Genomic DNA, 23,318 nt, shown 5'->3' with positions numbered 1-23,318 from the left:
TTGGAATATAGGAATACCTCATTCAGGACTCTTTTTTGAAGCATGGGATTATCACAAGACAGTAATAGGAAAACATAGGAATAACATATCATGCTCATTGGATTTTATTAGGAATTTAAAACACAAAACCCTCAGAATGTGTTTGGTTGACAGACAGGAACTCTATATACTGGAAGAGGAAGAGATGAAATGATTTTTTTTCTCCAAAATTTCCCATAGGAATTTCAAATGAATTAGTTGGAATCGGTTTTTGTTTCAAATAGTTCCATAGGATTATTTCTCATAGGATAGAAGTCCTTATAGAATGTCTATATTTTCCTTTGTTACAAAGGGACCCTCAATTGTTTATATCATGGCACCGTTTGGTAGAGCTTTAGCCCTGATATCCTAGCCGATTGAAGCTGGAGCTGTGAAGCTATAGAGGCCGCTCCACCATGGTTCGGTTTTCCATAACACTCCAACCTATTATCTCTGTTTTAAAATAACCTTTTAGAATAGTGTTAATTCATACATTTTAAACATTGACTGCTAAAAAAGAACTAAAAAGATACATCAGATAATAATGATGTTATTGTATTCATCAACTAACAAATAGCCATAATATACAATACCTTTCATTTATAGTAACATATTTTAGTAAATGTTATTAGTCAAAGTAGCATATCGATGACCATATTCAGACCAATGTAGCAATAGAGGGACCATTCCACTCTATTTTCCAGTGAATCTGGACTGTTTGTTAGACTCAAGCTCTAATCTATCAAGCAGGTATTAGGCTTCAGGATAAGCATAATTCTTCTAGCGTCAAATATGCAACATTTCCTGCACATCCATAGACAAAGCACACTATTTTCCGCAGAAGTATGAATCAAACAGGCGTGTCTTTGGACGTGTACTCCCAATCATGAAGGCCAACACATGGCTGGATTTATGTCAATTTTGTCTTCAGGGGACCCTGAAGTATCCGTCTCCACTGTCCGGCATGAACGTGACGCCCAGTTGCGCATGTCCCAATCCTTTAATTTTGACAAACATGTGCCTTTTTTAATTGACGGAAAGGGACAATATGCCTGCAACGTATTTCCTCCGTTCCAGAATAAATTAACTGTATATATTTTTATTTATCATCGGTTCATTTATAAGAGGCATTTTTCTCTCTCTCCAATTGCTTCGTGGATGTTAGGAGTTGTTTAAGCATCATCTGTCAGGACAAAACCAAAGGCAAAAAAAAACATATACTCTATCTGTATTTTTATTTGATGTCGTTGATTTTTAAATCTACGTTTTAGTATTCTCACATTTATTTTTTCTGCAAATATACAAACTATATATAAGTCATGCTTAAAGTGCTTTTAGTAATAAATCAAACCACATCAAAATAACCAATAATTATGTAAATATTTTAAATAAGACAAATTATCAAATATAGATTTAAAAATAAAAGGCGTTAAATAAAAAAATTAGAGGCACTATATAAGAATATCGTACCTCTCGCTGTTTCTGCTGCTGTTTGCTCTGCCCTGGCTAGCAGTACCAGCCAATCTCCTGTGTCATCCAACTGCTTAATTACAAGTTGTTAGTGGTACTAAAAAACAAGTGGCTAATCATGGATACGTGAGTTCTTGGATCGGATGAGCCGCGAACTCGCGATTGGTTTTTTGGATTCATCTGCAGATCAAACTGATCAGGTGTCTTATATATTTCACCAATTGTCTTATATATATAATTATTTATTATTTTATTACGATTTGAGTTATTATAAAATAACTTTAAGTATGATTTATAGTTCTCTATATTAAGACGGATGATCGATCATAAATTTAAAAGTCAACCGTGTCAATTAAAAAAATAGAGAGTACCACTGCTACATGACAAGAAAAAAAAAGCGAAGTAATGTCAGATGCATGCATGATTAGTGGCTGCATTAGTGCTACCACTCGTGCTTGCTTTGCAAGAAGCATCTGAGTGAGTGAGTGAGTGACAGATTTTTCTTCATGTGGTCAGCTTCTTGGCGGGAAGGAAACGAAATCCATCATGCGACGCGAACCGCGGGCCGTAGAATCTTTCGAATGGGCCGGGAGGTGGGGCCCACCCGTTAAAAAATGAAAAGCCGAAACGCAAGGAGAGGCAACCCCGGGCCCACACACGCGCCTTCTGAAAACTTCAATGCAAGAGGAAAAGTCTAAAATATAACTATCTAGCACACAATTATATTATAAATATAAACTACTAACAAATTACTATGTTATACTTAATTATGTATAAGACGATAGCTATATTTTGAAATCACGAAGCAATAGAAGTAGAGTACAGGAGAGGTGCTGTGTTTGGAAAATACTCGAGAAAATAATACCCTTCTTTTCAGTTATGTTTATAAGAAAAAAAATAAATTTTAATTTTAATTCTGAAGCTGATTTTGTGGTTTCTTTTTCATAAAGTTTCTTTTCAGTTTTGGTTTTTAAATCATAAAAAAATATACAAAATTTTTATTTATAACTAATTTTTTATCTATAAATATACCGTTTAAATTTTTATACGAAACAACCAAACAATCAATCATACACTGTATGGCTGGAATCATGGAAATGGTAGATAGGTTGCCGGCGTCGTAATCACTGTCGCATTAGTGGCTGCCCACTGCTAATGTCTCCCTATCCATCTCTAGTTTGTGACAACCAGTGCGTGAGAGAGAGTGTGGTTTTGCCATCAACTTTTCTATTCCCTTTTTTTTTTTGTTTTGTTTATAGTGGAGATCGCAGCACGCACTTTGCTTGTTTGTTGCTCACTGGCACTGTAACCTCAATGCTCTCTAGTGCAAGTAGTGCTCCATCCCATCATCTATCGAGTGGCTGCTCCTACCATTTGGAGATAAAAATCTAGTACTTTTTCTTAATTACGTAGTACTGCACTTGATATTTGAAGGATTTGGAAATAACTTGATAAAATCCAAACCTGTAACATCTGAAGTCTATGAGCAGTTAAGGTATGATTGGTACTTAGATTGATGAGATTCTCTTTACAAACAACTAATTAGTTGTGGAATAATTGAAGTTATATATTAGATATATTATAAGAATCAGCCCAAAAATATTTATAATTATATAAATTTAAATTCTAAGAATACTTATATTTTGGAAAGAGAAAATAACTCGCATGTAAAAATTTTAATATACACGTTCTTATTGGTTTTAAAACCAAACTGAACTTAAAAGATAGCATGGTAAGAGGAGACTAAACCTAAATTAAAATTAATTTCCAAATTTAAATTTTGATTGATGATATTAATGAGCTGCTTCCTCCATCTTAATATAATTATTAAATACATTTCTGACGTTGTGGAGCCAAATTAGTTGTAAAGAAAATGACGTAAATGCTCTTTATTAGAAAAGTTATTAAATAGGATAATGGTTTAGAATAAGAGATATGGATGTGTAAAATGGATAGAAATTTGAATACACTCTCTATGAGATAAATTTAAATTTTAAAAAATACACTCCGCGTCCTCTTATAGAAAAAAAAATAATTCGGAGAGAGAAGGGAAGAAAAAAAAAAAAGAGAGAAGAAGCTCTCACTGGTATTGTATTCCCTCCTCTCTTCTCGGCGAGCCACCCGACCAATTCCCCTCTTCTCTTCTCCCCGCGCGAATCGCCGCCACTTCGCCAATTCCAGCGAGGACGCCACCGACCCTCTCTCTCTCTCTCTCTCTCTCGCTCTCGCTCTCTCTCGCGCGCGCGGACGCTCCACCAACCCACCCCACGCCCCCTCCTTCGCGAGCTCCGCTGTTCCTGGAGGTGGCGGCCGGGGGAGTAGGAGGAGGAGGAGGAGGTCAGGCGGTGGTCCGCGTCGGCGACTACGAACGACGAGGCGGAGATAGGGTTGGAGGTGGTTGGCGGCATTGCAGGTGCTGGGTAGGAGGGCGGAGGTGGAGGCGGTCCTGTGGTGGTGGTGGTGGTGGTGCGTGGTCCGCGGCCGGACGCAGCGGCAGCCATGCTTTTCGCCAAGCTCGATGACTCCCCCATGCTCCGCACGCAGGTGAGCCTCCCGCCCCGGGATCTCTGGAGCTCCGGGTTGGGCCCTCGTGGGGGAATGCGGTGGCGCGAGGTGGCTGGCTTCGACACTACTCTCCAATGGCCTCTCGATTCGGTCGCGCTGCTCTGGTTCTCATCTGTGCATGCTCTTCCGAGAGCCACAGCCTTGCGTTGGGGCTGTACTGTGTAGACGATAATCGCTGTGCGCCTGATTTTGGTTTAGTGTTTCGGATTCATGGTTGGTTTGGCGCAATTTTTTCTCTTGTTTTCCTGATGATCTGAAGCCGTTTGATTAGATTTTCTCTTTTTTTTGAACAAAAAAAACTGATGCGGGCGTTCTCATGGGTGATAGATAGTTCTGCATTGTCGTATCTCACTGGTTTTATTATGCTTACCTGCGTTGTCGTATGCTACTGACTGCCTTTTGAACTATGTGCTTTGCCTTTGTCCCGTGTTTGTTTCCATCCATTCAGTCTATGCTATTAGAAATAACTGGATGATTGTTTCCAAGCCATTGGGATAATCAACAGTTTCTCATCCTGTTTGTGGATTAAGAAGCATCCATAACAATGTTAAATTTGTTTTTGATTATAGAATGAAAGATTTCCTCTTTAAAGATATGCATTGGTTTGACTATAATCCAATTCAACACATATTTGTAGCATAAAGTAATTATGTGACATATTTTTACATGTTGGCTTTGTTTGATTCATGAATAATGCATGCACATTTTGGCCTTCTGAAATGCAGATACAATCACTGGAAGAAAGTTCTGAAATTCTGAGGGAGAGGTGTTTGAAGTTTCATAAAGGTTGCCACAAGTATACGTAAGTGATCTTCTACAGGTTCATCTATCTGTATTTCTTCACAATGCCTAACACAGGATATGGTTCAATTGCCATTCATTGCATTAATATTTATAAACCCATAGCCATCCCTTGTTTTCTGCCTAATTGCTAATATCGAGGACACATTAATTTACACACCCTCTTTTCAGAGAAGGATTAGGAGAAGCTTATGATGGAGATATTGCATTTGCAAGTTCACTTGAAACATTCGGTGGAGGTCACAATGACCCTATAAGTGTTGCCTTTGGTGGTTAGTCATGTTATTCTCCTGCATATCTTTTATCTGATGTTCTGGGTGTCATTTGTTTGTTGAAATTTGTCATATAAGTACGCAAGATGCTTCCTTTTTATACTTCATGTGTGCTTAGTTCTGGAACATGTATGAAGGAAAAAAAAAGTCTTCATATTGCATTAAGCTCACGCCTTTTCCCTTATTGACTTTGAAGTCAATTTTTTACAATCAAAGAGGGTTTATCTAACTAAGCTATACAGATGAAAGCCAACAACAGTTGGGTAAAGAATTTATATATCTACCTTATTAGGCTTACTTCTCATCCCTTAATTACTGTTTTCATTTCACATGAACTGTGTTGTCTTTAGTATGGTCGTTTCCTTTACTAAGCAAACTGAATGCATCTCCTCTTCAGGACCTGTTTTGACCAAATTTACAATTGCCTTGAGAGAAATAGGAACATATAAGGAAGTCCTCCGCTCACAGGTAATGGCACATCTTATCATATTTCCTTGTATATCTGTTGTTTCAGTATTTCAGTGAAATTCTTATGTTTGCTCTTCATGTGGTACTTATCAAATTGGTCTGTAGTTGTATTTTCAAAGTTGGCTTCTTTAATTGAGCGTTGCCGAAATGCTAACCCTCCTGTCTTCCTCTCCAACACTTGAGATGTTTGGATCGACATGGTTAACACTTTTTATATTTAGTGATGAACATTATTTTGTAATCCTGACCTTCACTTAGTCATTGTATGGTAGGAATACATGGCCTATATTTTCTACCTTGTTGTCATCTGCGTTAATGTCTGTTTGCTGCAGGTTGAGCACATGCTAAATGATAGATTGCTGAATTTTGTGGACATTGACTTGCATGATGTTAAGGTACCAGTATTGTTTTATGTGAACACAGAATTTTGAAATTCACTGCGAGAATAATTATGTGACTCACTTTTCTGCTTCATATAATTACTCAGGATGCACGGAAGCGTTTTGACAAGGCTAGCCTGTTGTATGACCAAGTAAGTTATTCAATTTTTTAATTGCCAAAATAATTAAGTAAATAACATATAACAGAGGAATTTTCTCTTCCTAAAGGTAATGGAGACTACACTTTATTTTGATAAATTGTGGTTCCTCTTTATTTTTTATTGCTCTCTCTCTCTCTGCTTCGTACAATCAAAATGACAAAGGGATCCGTTTTGTTCTCTTGTGCGATATGCCAATTTCAGTGAACCAATGTTTTCTTCCTCTAAGCTAATTTTACTGCTGATATGCCATTTTTTTCATTAAATCTACTGTCAGTCATACAGTGTGTGCATCTTAAATATTATGGAGGAGAGACCATTATTTATTAGCCAGCTGGATGGTTTGATTGCAGGTTCGTGAGAAGTACCTATCACTGAAGAAAGGCACACGAGCCGACATAACAACTGCCATTGAAGATGTAAAACCCTTTCCCTTTCTCAGACAACACTTTATATACAGTTAGAAAGTAAGGCAACTTCCCCCTCAAATTGACTTACAATTGGTCACAACCAGGAACTTCACAATGCTAGATCTTCATTTGAGCAAGCCCGTTTCAACCTGGTATGTGAAACAGTCGATATAACTCCGGTATTTTCTATCTGTGTACCTTTGTTCTTATCATATCATCATTTGTCGTACTTTCAAATTTTCAGGTCACTTCACTTTCCCATATTGAGGCAAAGAAGAGATTTGAGTTTTTGGAGGCTGTTAGTTCAACTATGGATTCTCATCTTCGATATTTTAAACAAGTACCGGATTGCAATTTTTTCCTTTTTCTGCACTATGTTATGCATAGAGTGAGATTTACCTTATCCGTTGCTATTCATTCAGGGATATGAACTATTGCATCAGATGGAGCCATATATTAATCAGGTAACTCAACCACCTTCACTCATTAGTTTCGTAGTCTTTTAGTATACAAGTAGTTTTCCCGTTTAGCTACAAGTTCCCAAAGTGCAAATATTACCACCCCAGATGCCTGACTTCAATCACCTGATTGAGATTGGAGCTATTACGTGGTTGATCAAATATCAATTATCAAGAAGTTTTGAGTTTTGACACATCATCCTGGAAAAGTTCAGTTCTTTAGTGTTCCATGTACCTTTTGGTAGCTTTTCCAATCTTATATTGCCTTTTTTGGTAGATAGAACATATCAGATGATCCATTTGTTGGACTTTAGTTGGTTCTATCCTTGGTTAAGAGTTGTCTTTTTTCCTTGAATGGTGAATGAACTTGGAACACTATGAACAGTTCCTTTTTTATCTGTTAAAATATTAATGTGACCATGCTATCCAAGTTGTATCTTTTTACACAAAAAAATATGCTTCTCTTTTGTGGTCATTGCTGAAAATCAATTTCATGTCTGCTTGCCCACTTTTTTCGCTATTTAATCAGCAATGATGGCTAGCAATTTAATTCTGCCATAAATTTATGTTTTTCTGATTTTACTCATTAAGATGCAGCAAAGCTGCTTACTTTTCAATTCTGCACATACAAACTGCTTATGTTATGAAGTGGAACAAAGAATTTTTTCTTTAGCTGTTGTTGGGTCCTCCTGCAGGTTCTTGCCTATGCACAGCAATCAAGAGAAAGGGCAAACAAGGAGCAAGCTTCTCTTGTAGAGAGGATGCATGAATACAAAAAGCAGATAGATCGGGAAATTCGGTCATCAAATGGTTTGGGTGATGTCCATAATGGTGATGGGATACAAACGATTGCTAGAAGTTCACATAAAATGATTGAGGCAGTGATGCAGACAGCCTCAAAAGGCAAGGTATCACTTTCTGGTTCACTAGGACTTGAAGCTTCATGCATATATACTGGTAGTGTTATTCCTGAAACAAAGTCCATATTCAGGTCCAGACCATTCGTCAAGGTTACCTCTCAAAAAGATCTTCAAACTTGAGAGCTGATTGGAAACGAAGATTTTTTGTCCTTGATAGTCGAGGAATGCTGTACTACTATCGCAAGCAAATTAATAGAACACCTGTAGGTCCTCCTTGCAATATGTCCCAGTGAAATACTCCTGCAGCTGCAAGTTTCTGTCCGTAGATGTACAATTTACTTAAGTTTCTGTTCTTTATTCTCTGTTTCACTTTTCGTCTTCCAGGGTGGTTGTTCCAGCCATCAAAGAAGTGTCGGCAACCCCCCTGAACATGGTTCTGGGTTGCTGAGCAGATTATTCTCATCTCATTACCATGGCATAATACATGATGAGAAATCAGTTGCTCGGCATACCGTTAATTTGCTGACATCAACCATTAAAATGGATGCAGAACAATCAGATCTTAGGTTCTGCTTCAGAATAATTTCACCCACAAAGGTCTATACACTACAGGTACAAGTACAAGATTGAAGATATTGTCTTCATGTTGAATATAATTCAATATTTCCTATTCAAGTGACACCATCTGTTGTTTGAACAGGCAGAGAGTGCAGTAGATCAAATGGATTGGATTGAAAAGATTACTGGTGTCATTGCATCTTTGCTTAGCTCACAATCCCCAGAACAGGTCAGTATTGGGTTTGGGTGACCCTAATTTCGTTGTTTATGTATTTGACATTTTGAATTTTGTTTACCAAAGTGTGATGTTCTATACTTCTGTTTCAGTGTCTTATGTTAAGCCCTAAGAGCAGTGGCCATGATTGCAGTGGCAGCGAGAGTAGCTCCTTTACTAGTCTGGAACTGGAACCTTCCATGAATGATGATTTAACACTGGAAAAGAACACTGGAAATGGGCAACATGATGTCAGAGGCACACATCATCACAAGACCAACATGAAACCTGAAAAACCAATTGACTTGCTTAGGAAAGTTGATGGCAATAGCATCTGTGCTGATTGTGGTGCTCTGGAACCTGATTGGGCATCATTAAACCTTGGGGCACTTCTGTGCATAGAGTGCTCTGGGGTACACAGAAATCTCGGAGTGCATATATCAAAGGTAATAATTAACATAATTTTATCTGCACATTCTCCTGTCTATTTGTGGTAGATATCACTTTCTGTGCATTACATGACATGCTTGGGGATTATGTAGATGACTGTTATGCTTCTTTGTTACCTGGGGCAAAACAATGGTTGCCCTTTTGGCCAATTTGCTACTTGGGGCAAAAATGATGATTGTTCTCTGGCGAATAAGAGGGTTAAAACAACAAAGGACTCCAATTGTAACTGCAAAGTCCAGAATAAGGAACTAAAGGCTCTTAGAAATGCAGAGTCTTTATTTACACCATTCCCTGAGTTGTATTTTTGGAGATTAATTCCAAAGGACTGCCACGAGAGCATTTTCCCCTTGCTAAAAATACAATATATGGCACACTTCATTCTTTCTATTTTCTTAAACAACTTTCTGGGTAATTTTGAATGCAACCCGGCCTTACGGTACACTTATTGTTCTTGCAGATTATAGTAATAATTTCTTATGGTTGAAATCCACCTGTGTATGCATAGTACCAACTAGATTCTATCAGTGCCTATATATTTCATTGAGTATATTTCAGTCAGATTTGGTTGCACATTTTGGTTGAGTCATTACATAATTGTATAAAACTTAAAGTGCACATTATATTGGCAGGTAAGATCTCTGACGCTTGATGTCAGAGTCTGGGAACCATCTGTAATCACTCTCTTTCAATCATTAGGCAACAACTTTGTCAATAATATTTGGGAAGAAATTTTACCTTCGTCAAGAAATGGTGAATCCGATGACAAATTGCGGTAACATTACAGTTATAAATTATTTTACATGTTTTTACTGCGTTGTTTATTTCCTTCCAGTTAATCAGCACTACATTGTTCTGCAGTGCTCATGGATTAGACATGGCACGGCACTTCACAGTCAGCAAGCCTAAACACTCAGATCCTTTCTCTGCCAAAGAGAAGTTTATCCATGCCAAGGTACTACCTTTCTGCGATTGCATCTCATGAACAGCAAAAGTAATGTGAGAATTAAGTGGTCTCTATGGATGTTCTTTGGAAGAATAAACATGATTAATGAAAGTTAACTTCTTAGATTAAAGACATTTGCTTGTCTAACTATGTCTCTATTCCATAATGATTAGGAATAAACTAGAAGATTTTCACAATGAATCCTCTGTTGATTCAGCACCTCATGTATATTTGAAAGATGGCTTTGCAACAGTACATACAACTTTAGCTTATGTTTTTTTTACTTATTCACCCCCCAAAATTTTCCCACTCCCTGCCAGTCCACTACATAGGATGGTATGGTAAGAGAAGACGAAAAGTGAATGCCAACCACATAAATCACATACAGTAAACCATAGTTACTCTTAGAAAAGATCTTAGTTGTTTTGTATAAGCAGTGTCCTCACAATTAGAGGACTCTGTCTTTTCCAAAATCACAAAGTGGCTTCCTTTACATGAAAATTATCAATCAAGGAACTCTCTGCTGATAGTACCTCTGCACGTATCATGTGAATAAAGGCCTAATATGGTATTTGTGTGCATACTTGTGTGAGATAACCTACTCCATGATCTTGTGAATGGCTTGTAACCTCACCAGGAGAAAACCAAGGATGTTGGTTGAGGCCAACTTAGGCTGATAGAGAGTCAACTTACTCATATGCAGCTTTGGTTCTTTATTACCCATGGGTTGTACTTATTATCAAGTCGACTCAAGTAGTTTTCTTCTTTTCCTTGGCCCATTCAAGGTAGCTAGTAGCCAGGAGATTATTGTTCTGATTTTGTGATAACTTTTCGAGGGACAATAAAATGGATTAAATAGAAGGTTCTTCCAAAATTTGCACAGATTAGGAGCTTGGGAAGCATGCTCCCAATAATCTGGTAGCTAGCAGCTGGAATGAGCATACTGAATACTTCTATTTTGTTCATCGACCGATTTTTTGCCACACATCTTATATGTGACCTAAGTTATTCTCTGATGCTATGATATATATTGTTAAACAATCACAATGAAAAGCGGGGAACTGTCATCCTGTAAACTGTAGAATTACATATAAAATCAATACCTTTTTTGGTTATACCATATGTTTGACAGTCACTCGTAGTTTCACAAAAGAAGTTTTTAGGCACTGAGATAGTAAGTTGACTATCGTGCACCTTATGTTTAAGATTCTCAAGGGACTGAAATTACCATCTATAATGCTTTGTCAATAGGTATTTTGTTGCCCTATTTGTAAGTTGAGCTTAGGTGCTCCTTCAATTGCATAAAATATACTGAGTTTTTATGTTGTAAATATTCCAGTATGCTGATAAGGAATTCGTACAAAAGCACAGCATGGATGAGATTCAGCTAGGTCAGCAGATGTGGGATAATGTGACTGCAAATGACAAGAAAGCCATATACAGTCTCGTTGTGCGATTCCATGCCAATGTAAATTTGGTTTATGGAGAGATGTCCTGTAGTTCAAGTTCGACTGCTGGAAAATCAGTTGTGCAGGAGCAATCTGCCTCACCATCTGATGGAAGCCCTGTATTTTTCGATTGCCATTCACATGAAAAAAGTTCTCCCAGAGAGCCCCTTTCTCCTGCCAGCACAAGTTCACGTGCAGATGATGGGGAGGAAAGATGCGAAGGTTTCTCCTTGCTTCATCTTGCATGTCATGTTGCAGATGTTGGAATGGTTGAATTACTTTTGCAGTACGGAGCTAATGTAAATGCGATTGACTCAAGAGGTCGGACACCCCTTCATTACTGTATATTGAAAGGAAGACATGTGCATGCTAAGCTTCTACTCTCCAGGTATTTAAGTACTTGCAACTTCAGTGTTTATCTTTCTCTATGCTTGTCCTCCCTGGTTTGGAGGGTAGTTTCCTGGCGGCAAGCATTGTTTATATTTAAAGGAAAATCTTCTATGGGAAAAATATCCTGAGAGAAAAAAAAATCAAGTTTTTCCACACTGGGAATGATTTGGTGACATACAAAATCTCAGCTATACACAGTTGGTCTCACCTTTCTTTTCTCTGCAAAATATATCCAGGGGGGCTAATCCACAAGTCGCGGACCAAGATGGCAGGACATCACTACAGTGTGCCGTCGACGGTGGAACAAGCGACGAAGAGATTCTTGTGTTGTTAGACGACCATACTAGATAAAATCTGGTGGGGAAAAGCCCTTGCTTCAGTAGTATTTCTTCTGTGACGAAGAGATTCTGAAGCTTCAGTAGCAGGATGTGCTGCCCTTTCTTCTCCTTCATACCATTTCGTCTCGCTGGCTCTTTTAGCGTAAGCTATCCTTATTTATGCTCATCTCGCAAACCAGTTTGGTTTTGTTTGTAGATGATTCATGCGTAGTATGTAACTATGTAAGTTTGTATATCGATCGAGTTGTGTAATTTTCTTTTCTTTGTAATATCATCTTTGAACCAGAGATAGGCCCCCTAGCTTCCACTTTCCACGAGATGGTTGGCTGTACATATCGAGATGTGTCATTGGGATTTATTATGAAATGCGAAATATCAGCATTGTTGATGAAAAGTACTGCTCTTGGATAGTTGATTCCACTGTTTCAATGTTTTCTTCGTTTTTCTCTCTCTTATATATGGGTCATTTTACTATAGATAGATCATTTCTCTATTTTGCGTGTATCTTTTCTGTTGTTTTAGACCGAAGATATAATAGTTCAGCCCCATCTTAAACGAAACAAAAATTTACAATTTCTCTAGGATACCAGCTTTAAACCAAGCTTAATTACAGAAAAAAGATAATATCAAAAATCTTATGTACATATTTTGATTATAAGTACTACAGTTGTCAAAGGCCACTCTGAGCCAGGTCAAGCAAGCCTGGTTAAATTCCAGCTACAAGTTGTAAAAACATGCATGTTGTGAAGTGATGATATATCACGTATTAATCTATTCTGTCAAATTTTTTATAACTATTTACATAGCATAAAGAAATTATAGAATATCTCAAAGAGATCATATTCATTTCCATAAGTTGTCTTAACCAAGTCTCCTCACCTCTCATAGGCCACGTTCACCATCTCTTAAGTTAACTTATCTATCTCGTTTTTTACGTGTATGCTTCTTAAATTGTGAAACATTATTTTTTAAAAAAATTTTCTATAAAAAAGTTATTTTAAAAAATCATATTAATCTATTTACATTTTTAATAATTAATAATTAATTAATCATATACTAATATATTATACGCTTTATGTGCCAGGTAAGTTAATTTACCCCACCAAAATGAACGCGGCCATAGTGAGCCAAGCTGTAGAAATTAATCTAGATGTAGCCTTCATGAATGGATGGTTGACTCTTGCGGTCAACACGTGCGAACGTTGTCGCTAGGTAAACACTTTTTTTTAAACACTTGAGCTTGGTCTAACCAGTAAACACCAGGTCTGAGGTAAGCTCTGATCGATCTAGAAGGCTAATTAAGCTTTGCTATTTGTTCACAAAATTAACGTTTATACGGTTTTGTGGTACCTAGTCGCTGTATTTTGCTCATCGATCGAAGAAACGAAGAACTTAATACCTTACTTTTAACATTTCAACACACATAAAGCGCGTGCATGGAGCCGTGTGGACTATTAGTATATCTAAGGTCAAACAATTTAAAAAGTTTAAAGACATTACGGATATATCCATAGAAATCACGGTAAGATATACTACATATATATAACTTTCGAAACAAAATCTCTTAAAACTTTTAAATTTGACTCTAGTATAATTTGTATGTAATTACATTATAATCTATCCAAATAAATAAAAAAATGCAGCGTAAGGTTTATGGTTTGCAAAACTGTTTAGCGCATGATAACCGTACTCAGCGTGGTTACTGCAAAAGTAATTTTACATAGATATAGTAAAAATAGTGTAACATCGCATGAATTTGCGGCACATAACCTTCAGTATACTTTTGTAAGCGTACATAATATCAACATGCGTTTTATTTTTATATATTTTTTCTAATTTTGGTGGAGCACAAATGTGAACTATCAAGAGTTTTCACATACTTTATCCACCAGCTGATAGCAATAGAAATGAAGTACTACTAGTAGAATTTATTAGATGGTTTAGCATTTTTTTGTAAAATTTAAATTTAGATAAAGTTTATCAAAACAAAATTAATCACACGGTTAGGTTACTGTTACCGTCCCCCAACGGTTACCGCGGCAGTTTCGCGAACCCTGGCATAGCCCACCGGCTAGCATAACTTGTTTAATCTTTTCTTTTTGTTAATTTTTAATGAAAAAATATATAAATAAAAAAATTCCTCGGCTATATATGCAAAGCATGTACCCACGTCCATCTCTCCAACGAGCTAGCCTTCGTCTACCTCTATCCACTGCCGCCGGAGCTAGCTGCTATTCATGGGGGGCAGCTACTCCCACTCCCACTCCCACTCCCACCCCGCTCAACCCTGCAACCACGCCCTCAAGCGCGCAGGCTGCGGCAACCTCGGCGGCGCGGCGTGCGGTCTCTGCGGCAAGCAAGTCGGGCACAGCGACATGGCCTACCGCTGCACCGCCGCCAGGTGCACGTCGCCGTCCTTCTTTCTCCACGAAGCCTGCTACCGCTACCCGGCGAGGATCAGGAACCACTTCTCCGGCCACAGCCTCGCCCTCGCCGCCCGCGCCGGCGTCACCGCCCGCGTCTGCGCCGTGTGCGCTATGCCCCTCGACGGCTTCTCCTGCGTGTACAGCTGCAGGCAGAGCAGGCACAGCGGCTGCGCCACCGCCGGCTTCGGCGCGCACCCTCGCTGCGCCAACCTCCCGCAGAAGGCCACCGATCCGTCGCACGGGCACCAGCTCGTCCTGCGCGCGAGCGAGACGGGCGCCGGCGGCGGCCGCAGGTGCGTCAGGTGCAACAAGATCGCCGCCGGGCCGGCGTGGTCTTACCAGTGCCCGACGTGCAGGGACGTGGGGTTCTGCCTCCGGTGCGTGCTCGGCAAAGACGACGACCGCCCGCAGTGCTGCTGCGCGTGCGGCGCCGCGCCGGCGGGGTTCGCCATGGGAATCTTCCTCCGCGGACTCTTGCGGGGATTCACCGGACTATAGTCACTAGATGCTGCAGGAGCTTTTTTTTATCTTCCTTGAAAAAAAATAAATCGGTATCACTTTTTTTATTATAAAAAAATATGGTATCTTGATATACTAAAAATGTATATTAAAATTCTTGATGTCTTAAGATACCTTGGCCTCTATATGTTTCTAATAATAAAACATAAATATGACAACGAATATATGTATAATGCTCAGAGTTGATTTTATTCTTTTTTTATTATAACTTATAGATGTAAAATTCAAAGATGCATTTTGTGAGGTAAAAATTTATCACATAGTATTAATTAATTTATCAAACAGTGAGCCAAGCTGTAGAAATTAATCTAGCTGTAGACTTCATTAATGGTTGACCTGCGGTCAACACGTGCGAACGTTGTCGATCGCTAGGTAAACACTAGAGCTTGGTCTAATTAACCAGGTCTGAGGTAGGCTCTGATCGATCTACAAAGCTAATTAAGCTTTGCTAGTTGTTCACAAAATTGACGTTTATTCGGTTTTTTGGTACCTAGTCGCTGGATGGCGCTCATCCATCGAAGCAAAGAAGCACTCCCTCACGCCATTGATTTTTTTATATATGTTTAACTATTCGTCTTATTTAAAAAATTTACATAATTATTAATTATTTTTATATTATTTTATTTATTGTTAAATATATTTTTATGCATATAAATAGCTTTACATGTTGACAAAATTTTTTGAATAAGACGAATAGTCAAACGTTCATAAAAAAGTTAATGGTGTCAAATATTTAGGGACGGAGGTATTACTTAATTAACACCTTACTTTTTCACATTTCAACACATAAAGCGCGTGCATGGATGTTTTTGCATATTCTTCTAAAATTTGAATTTAGATAAAGTTTATCAAACAAAATCACACGGTTACTATTATCTTCCCCCAGCGGTTACCACGCAGTTTCACGAACCCTAACATTGTCCATCGGCTAGCATAGCTTGTTTAACCCATTGTTTTGATTTTGTTTGTTTGTTTGCATTGTATTAGACATATATACACTTTTTCCTATATAAATTATTGGTACGTGTTTTGGTACATTAATTCTGTGTGTATATATGTATATGGAAATTAGATATTAGGTTAGAGGCTTCCTATGTAAGAAAATTACATATAACCTCTCGTTGTCATAAAATTACATCTTCCATTTCATATTGTAAGATATTTTATCTTTTTAAAGTAAAACATGTCTATATTTAACCAAATTTATGAAGAAACGTTTTTATAAATCAAAAAAAATATATCATAAAAATATAATCAATGTCAGATTTAATAATATTAATTTTGCATTCCAGATAAGACTATATACTCTCTCTATTTTTTTTATTTGACTACTGAAACCAAAACCAAGGCGCAGCGAGGGTAGGTACATTAATGGCGTTGTCGTTGAAGCCTTCCTCGCTAGCTAATTCCTTCCATTCAAATACTTGAAAAATGAATCAAATCAACTAAAAATTCAAAAAGTTACCACTTAAAAATGCCTAAAAGAGTATATGAATGTTTACTAAATAATTGAAAATGTTTATATGTTTGCCGTGCGTACCGGCAAAAAAAAAAGAAGCAAAAACATGTATACTGTCAAGCATACACATCTGTGGTGCATGAAGTTGCGTCCATATGCCGATCATTTCGCTGTGGTGAGTTGCTACCGCATGTATACTTTGGACAGTAGTTTGATAGAGTGAGGCTAATAATATAGCCTACAAGAATTTTTATAGCTTTTTCATAGCTCACTTATATATATATAGCTTTTTTCTTAGTTCTTTATATAGTAGTTAGCTATTTACAATTAATACATGATCCTTATCTTTAAGCAGCTGAGTATAGTACGGAGTACTTGTCTATCGTTGACTTGTGGTCAACCCACGGCTAGGTCGCCGCGACTCGCCATCTCCACGTACTTCTCTAGACAATATTGCAATGCCAGTTTGACTGACGTACGGTGAACCCGTGCAGTTGAACACCAGTTGACCAAATCCATATTAAGTAAAGCGAAACGGTCTATCAAAGAAAAATAATTTGTTTGGTAAAATATATATGTTTTTAGCAATCTAAATGTAAATTTTAAAAAAATAAATTACGATTAAAAACTTTAAAATACACTCTAGTTTTAAATTTAAAAATTAAAACTTTAGCTTATAAACATAAGCATAAAAAAAAAATCTGATCATCTAAAACCATCATGGTCGGACACAGGGGATCGATTAAAGGTAACAAATGCAAACAATTTTATTGTTTATTGACTAAAATGGGATCGAAGCCATAATCGAGATAGTAAAACTAGACATTTTTTTAAAATATACCATCTCCATCGTTAAATATAAAAAATTCTGAGGATAAATCTAGGCATCCGTTTATTAGATTAATCCATAGAATACCTTACGTTGCACGACGGAGGATGGGTACGGAAGAAATAGAAAGGACAGGATATATGCTGCGACCAAAACCGTTGTAAGAGGAAATATAATTATTGATCGTCCGTTCTGGTCACCAGCAGCACTGAAACGAAACAACATCTGACTTAATAGGAAAATGTTTTAAGATCTTGGGAGGACGTCGTCTAAATAGTCATAAAAAATGTAAAAAAATATAAAGATATATCTATTATATCATATTTTAACTTGGATATTAATTTATGTAGTGATATATCATATATTAATTTATTATCATAATTTTTTTTATATTTTTTTATGACTATTTAGATAGCATGTAATAGTCTCGAGAGTTTAAAATCTCCTTACTTAATTAATTAGCAGTTAACACACATAATTAGAAAATAGAAAGTAAAACGCGTAGAGACATCGACTACTTAAAAGAAAAAGAAATGTATGTGTTTGTTGTTGGCTGTTGACTGTGGACATGATCAACTCCATGGATTAATTTGAGAAGACAACCTTCTTTGCTAACTACTCATCATGCATAGCAAAACTGCTACTCCATACTACGCATGCATATATAAACACATCCACACACCTAAGCTTCATTTGTGTTTTCGTCTAGCTAGCTTAGCTGCAGCTGGTATAGCTATAGCCATGGGGGGCGGCCACTCGCACCTCGTCCACCCCGGCCACGCCCTCAGGCGAGCCACCTGCGGCTCCGTCGGGGCGACGTGCGCGCTCTGCGGCGGCCGCGTCGACCTCGGCGAGGCGGCCTACCGCTGCACCGCCGCCGAGTGCGCGTCCTTCTTCCTCCACGACGCGTGCTACCGCTACCCGGAGAGGATCAAGAGGCACCTCTCCGGCCACAGCCTCGCCCTCACCGCGCGCACCGACGTCGCCGCCGGCGGCTGCACCGTGTGCGCCAGGAGCCTCGACGGCTTCTCCTACGCGTACAGCTGCAGCCAGAGGAGGCACCTCGGCTGCGGCGGCTTCCGCGCGCACCCGCGCTGCGGAAACCTGCCGCCGAAGGCCAGCGCGCCGTCGCACGGCCACCAGCTCGTCCTGCGCGCGCCGGGCGGCGGCGGCGGCGCAGGCCGCCGGTGCGTCCAGTGCAGCAACCAGGCCAGCGGCGGCGGGCAGGCGCGGCCGTGGTCGTACCAGTGCGTGACGTGCAAAGACAAGGAGCTCTGCCTCACCTGCGTGTTCGGCGGCGACGGCGCCCTGAGCTGCTGCTGCTGTAGCCAATGCGCGTGCGGCGCCGGCTGCGCCGTCATTTGCGCCGGCCCGGCGGGGTTCGTCTTGGGACACTTCCTCCATAAACTTTTCCGGGGATGCACTGGACTCCCATACACTTAATTAATAACTAGCTACTCCCATACACTTAAGTTGTGTTAATTAATAACTACTCCCATACACTTAAGTTGTGTAATTTACGTATTGTGTTTTGCATTTGTACTCTCTTCGATGACTTTAACTTATTCAAAAATTTCATGTAATTATTAATTATATTGTTAGAGCTTCAATAAAATACTCTTTACTGGTAGTATTCTAATACCAGTATTTTTAGTAGAGGGCATCGTAGAATACATAATTTTATTATGATTTAATTTATTGTTAAATAAACTTTAAACATGACTTATAATTTTGTATATTTATAAAACTAATTTAAATAAAACGAAAAGTCAAATGTAAATTAAAACGTGGATGACGTTAAACCTAAAAAATAATTTTTTCCTCTGCAAGGTTCGTTCATGGTAAAAAAAAAGGGTCGGGGTGAGTACTAATTAAGAAGACGCCGTACTACTAATTAATAGCTTTTTAGTGCAAATTATTGATTTCTCTTGGTGCATTATTTCTTGGTATCATTAGATATTATAAGCTGGCTCTAAAACTTTATAGTGGTATATACCTTTTCTTAGGGACTGTAATATACTCTTGCTAATTTGGATTTATTGCTGGTCAGTGGAGGGTCCAACGTGTTCTCGATATTGTGAATCTTAATTAGAGCTGAAAATGCACTGCGATAAATTAAATGAATAAATTTGTATCAGTGATCTTCGTTTTTTTCCATAGCAAACGTTGCCACGTTGTACAAACCAGAAAAGGCAGATGTATTGGTTGAAGAAAAATAAATTCAGAGGTGGTCCTACGTTACTCATGTGCTATATATATTTTTATCACTTTTGCTATTGATCAAACGTTTGATTTTTTATTTTTCTATCAAACACAAGCGCAATGCATGTGGGGTTGAGAGAAGAGTGTGTATGCGATTTTTGACTTACATGCATATCCAATTTTTGCCGTAGCTCACATTATTTTTGGCAAGTTTGTAATTGCCAAAAAAAATCTAACTAAAAAATTAGTTTAAAAAACTGGCAGCAATTGATGGCATGGTGAACAATTTTTCGGCACATGCATTTATATAGTAAAAGTTCGATCGATGAGAGCCTGCAATTTGGAGATGTTTAACAAGTGTACACAATTATTACTAATGAAATTATTTACCTAGCTCTCCTGCTTCAGCAACCAGTACAAGAAACCATCTCAACGTCCTTGAGACTTTTAACTACTGAAAGGTGGTATCAACTTGCATGGTCCATGACACTGATATACTATTTTGAAGTACAAGCAAATATATATATTTATATTATACTACTTGCTAATTAATTAATGTGTCAAAGGTATATAGTAGGATCTACATGAGTTGATAATTAGATTATGATCGATCGATAGAACTCCACAGCTGAATTATGCATGGTTGACGAGGTCTAAAGGGAAACGCATGCATGAATTAGAACCCCCAAGTTGCAGAAATTAACATCTCTGCTCATATGATGATCAGTAGTTGCAGATCCAATTAAACAAATAATGGCAATGATTCAGATTACAAGAATAACCTGCTGGCATGGGCATGCATAGTCGATTCGAAACAGCATAAGATCAGCATTGATCTTTGAAGAGATCAGAAGCAACTCAATAATTGTCAAGGGGGCGAGGAGAGGAAAATTAACACAGATGAATGAGTTAGTTATAACCTAGTTGGAGGAAAGCAAGCTAAAACAATTTTCAGATTCAGAAAGTGGACATGTGCAGTATGCAAAAACTAACTCATGTATGTACTCATATATACTCTCTTCTAGTTCCAAAATATAAACATTTCTATGTATCATAATATGATTTTAATTATTACAATAATTTGAGAGCTAATCAGATATTTAGAAAGAGAACCTAATCAATTAAAAACTAACCACTCAAATAATTAAAAAAATCTTTTGACATATTTCTAGTCTATACGAAATAAACTAGAAATGCTTATATTTTGAAACTTACGTGCTAGCTTATATATGGAGCGATCCACGGGTTGATGACTAGAGTGATCATTATGTCAAAACATTGGGATGAAATCAACGCTACCGGATAGACAATATCTAGATTATGCAGCTAGCTTGATTTTAATTTTGAGGAACTTTGCAATCCATTCCATCATGGAAAATGCCGGGAATTGAAAGACATAAAAAGAAGGGCATGCAACAAGACAGGGAATGGGCCTACGCTAACAGGGCCTTCTCTACCTTGCTGGGCCGAGTCCTCAGTCTGTCAAATTATTTTAATGAATGTATTTTTTCTTGCTTTTTCTAATACTACCTTCATCGGTACACAAAGAGTTTATTTTTAGCTTTACTTATTTATCCCCAGAAGACTTTATTTTTAAAATAATTACTACTCCTTTTGTTTCATAATGTAAGATGTTTGACTTTTTTGCATGCAATGTTTGATCATTTGTCTTATTCAAAAAATTTTGGAAATATCATTTATTTTGCTTTTGACTTACTTTATTATCAAAAGAACTTTAAGCATGACTTGTCATTTTTTATATTTATACTAAACTTTTGAATAAGACGAATGATCAAACGTTGCAACAAAAAAAGTCAAACATCTTACATTATGAAATAGAAGTAGTATATTAGAGTTTGTTGAAGTGGAGGATAAATTTATTGGAATTTGAAAACGTACCGAACATGTGCATTAGAACTATTTGAAAGGGAAATGAAATTATACTCTTTGTATCCTTGTGTTGATATATGCGATTAACCTAAAAATGAAATCTTGTGGGGACGGAGGGAGTAGCATGCAACAGCTAATACTAAGAGCTCAGTTAGCTGCTATATAGTGCTTTAATTTTGACACGACTCCACGATCGACTCACTAATACAATACTTTCACCCATTTCATATTATAAATTCTTTTACAGTAACCAGATTTATCTATATATTTTGATCCATACATATTAATTATATACTCCCTCCTATTTTTTTATATGATGTTGGTTAGTTCACTCTGAACTAAACCAACATCATCTATATAACTATAAAAGAAGATAATGGTGATGAGAGTGAATCTGCCAATCACCAACTACCAACTATTTTTTTATGTATATATATTTCAAAATAATACTATATGTTGGCTCTGTGTTTTATCTCCAAAATATAAGTTTCGAACAATTCTAACATGTGTATAATTTATATTTTTAGCTAGTATATTTAGACATAGAGGGAGTATATATGTGGCTAGCTAGCTAGATCTATTATCACATATAAATTTATATAGATCGATAACGTTAGAAATTCTTTCGCTGTGCCGTGAATTGAACGGGCCTGCAGGACTATGTTAGCTAGGTACGTAGCGTAGCATAGTACCATTCGATGGATCATATCTCTGTCACTGCCCATAGCGACAATGGTGGCCAACTGGACATGCATGTGCCCCCAAAGAGTCGTAGCAGTATACGTACGTGCTGATCTCGATCTGAAGCGGCGACGACGGCGGCGATTGAACCCAGCCTTCTATACGTACGTACGTACGTACTAAACAGTACTCTATCCGTAAAAAAATAAATTCTTCGGTTTCCGTGTCCAACGTTTGACCATCCGTCTTATTTGAAAAATTTTCAGAAAATTAGAAAAAAAAAATTAGTTACACGTAAAGTACTATTCATGATTTATCATCCAATAAAAATAAAAATATCAATCGTAAAATTTTTTTGAATAAGACGAAAAGTCAAAAATTAAAAATAAAAAGTGAAAAATTGATTTATTTTGGGACGGAGGGAGTAGACTACTAGTACGTACGTACACCAGATGGATGCGCCGTTCACAAATACGTACTAGCTAGCTAGCTGTACGTACATGCATGTATATATATAACGTACTTGGCGGGAAGCATGCATGCATGCAACGTGCAGTCGACTCGAGCTAGCCTTTCAGAGCTAGACGGCAGCCGGAAAAGGCTAGCTCTTGCATGCATCGATTGTTCAGGACTCATGGACTCAGCTCGATCGTCTAGCTCTATATAAAAAATATATGCAATTTTATCGGGGAGAGTATATATTTCTAGATACCAAAGTGGTACATCGAGGTAGATACCAATTTCACACTTTAAAAAAATATATTACCTTTCGATACTACTAAAATTGTTATATACATACTATTATCTCTGTTTTAAAATACAAGATTATTATTATCTGGATTTACGTGAATACTAATGTATAATGTATATTATTATCTCTGTTTCAAAATTAAAGGTTAAAGAGAGAAGAAATATATATAGATGTGTTTTTACACCTTAGACGTGATAGATGCTTCATATATATATATATATATATATATATATAAAAGCAAAACTTAATATGTGCACTCCTTAGAATAAGCTATTCTATACGCCTCTCTTTCCTAAGGTCCAAACCCTCTCACATCCCTTCCAAAAGCCCAAATTAAACTTCTCCTAGCCGGGTTAAAGT

General features: G+C 37.6%; 3 protein-coding genes across 3 annotated transcripts; all 3 read left to right on the top strand.

Moving 5' to 3' along the window:
- Nucleotides 1-3,623: 3,623 nt before the first annotated feature.
- On the top strand, nucleotides 3,624-12,613 carry LOC102713207 (ADP-ribosylation factor GTPase-activating protein AGD3-like). The gene is made up of 19 exons (XM_006660268.2): nucleotides 3,624-4,032; nucleotides 4,779-4,855; nucleotides 5,026-5,126; nucleotides 5,524-5,594; nucleotides 5,927-5,989; nucleotides 6,082-6,126; nucleotides 6,486-6,551; nucleotides 6,647-6,694; nucleotides 6,787-6,882; nucleotides 6,965-7,006; nucleotides 7,696-7,908; nucleotides 7,992-8,123; nucleotides 8,245-8,472; nucleotides 8,561-8,647; nucleotides 8,746-9,078; nucleotides 9,712-9,854; nucleotides 9,941-10,034; nucleotides 11,365-11,861; nucleotides 12,100-12,613. Exons 1-19 carry the CDS (start codon nucleotides 3,988-3,990, stop codon nucleotides 12,212-12,214), a joined length of 2,496 nt encoding a protein of 831 aa, XP_006660331.1. The 5' UTR covers nucleotides 3,624-3,987; the 3' UTR covers nucleotides 12,215-12,613.
- Nucleotides 12,614-14,438: 1,825 nt separating this feature from the next.
- Nucleotides 14,439-15,125, top strand: LOC121055214. Its single transcript, XM_040527189.1, has one exon. The coding sequence runs from the start codon at nucleotides 14,439-14,441 to the stop codon at nucleotides 15,123-15,125; it is 687 nt and encodes a 228-aa protein (XP_040383123.1).
- A 3,050-nt stretch (nucleotides 15,126-18,175) lies between these two features.
- Nucleotides 18,176-18,877, top strand: LOC121055213. Its single transcript, XM_040527188.1, has one exon. It carries the CDS (start codon nucleotides 18,176-18,178, stop codon nucleotides 18,875-18,877), a length of 702 nt encoding a protein of 233 aa, XP_040383122.1.
- Nucleotides 18,878-23,318: the final 4,441 nt, after the last annotated feature.

This window comes from Oryza brachyantha, chromosome 8 (assembly GCF_000231095.2).
Source record: "Oryza brachyantha chromosome 8, ObraRS2, whole genome shotgun sequence".
Classification (NCBI taxonomy): Eukaryota; Viridiplantae; Streptophyta; class Magnoliopsida; order Poales; family Poaceae; genus Oryza; species Oryza brachyantha.
The sequence above is the reverse complement of the archived record's forward strand: the minus strand, read 5'-3'. Positions and strand labels throughout refer to the sequence as shown.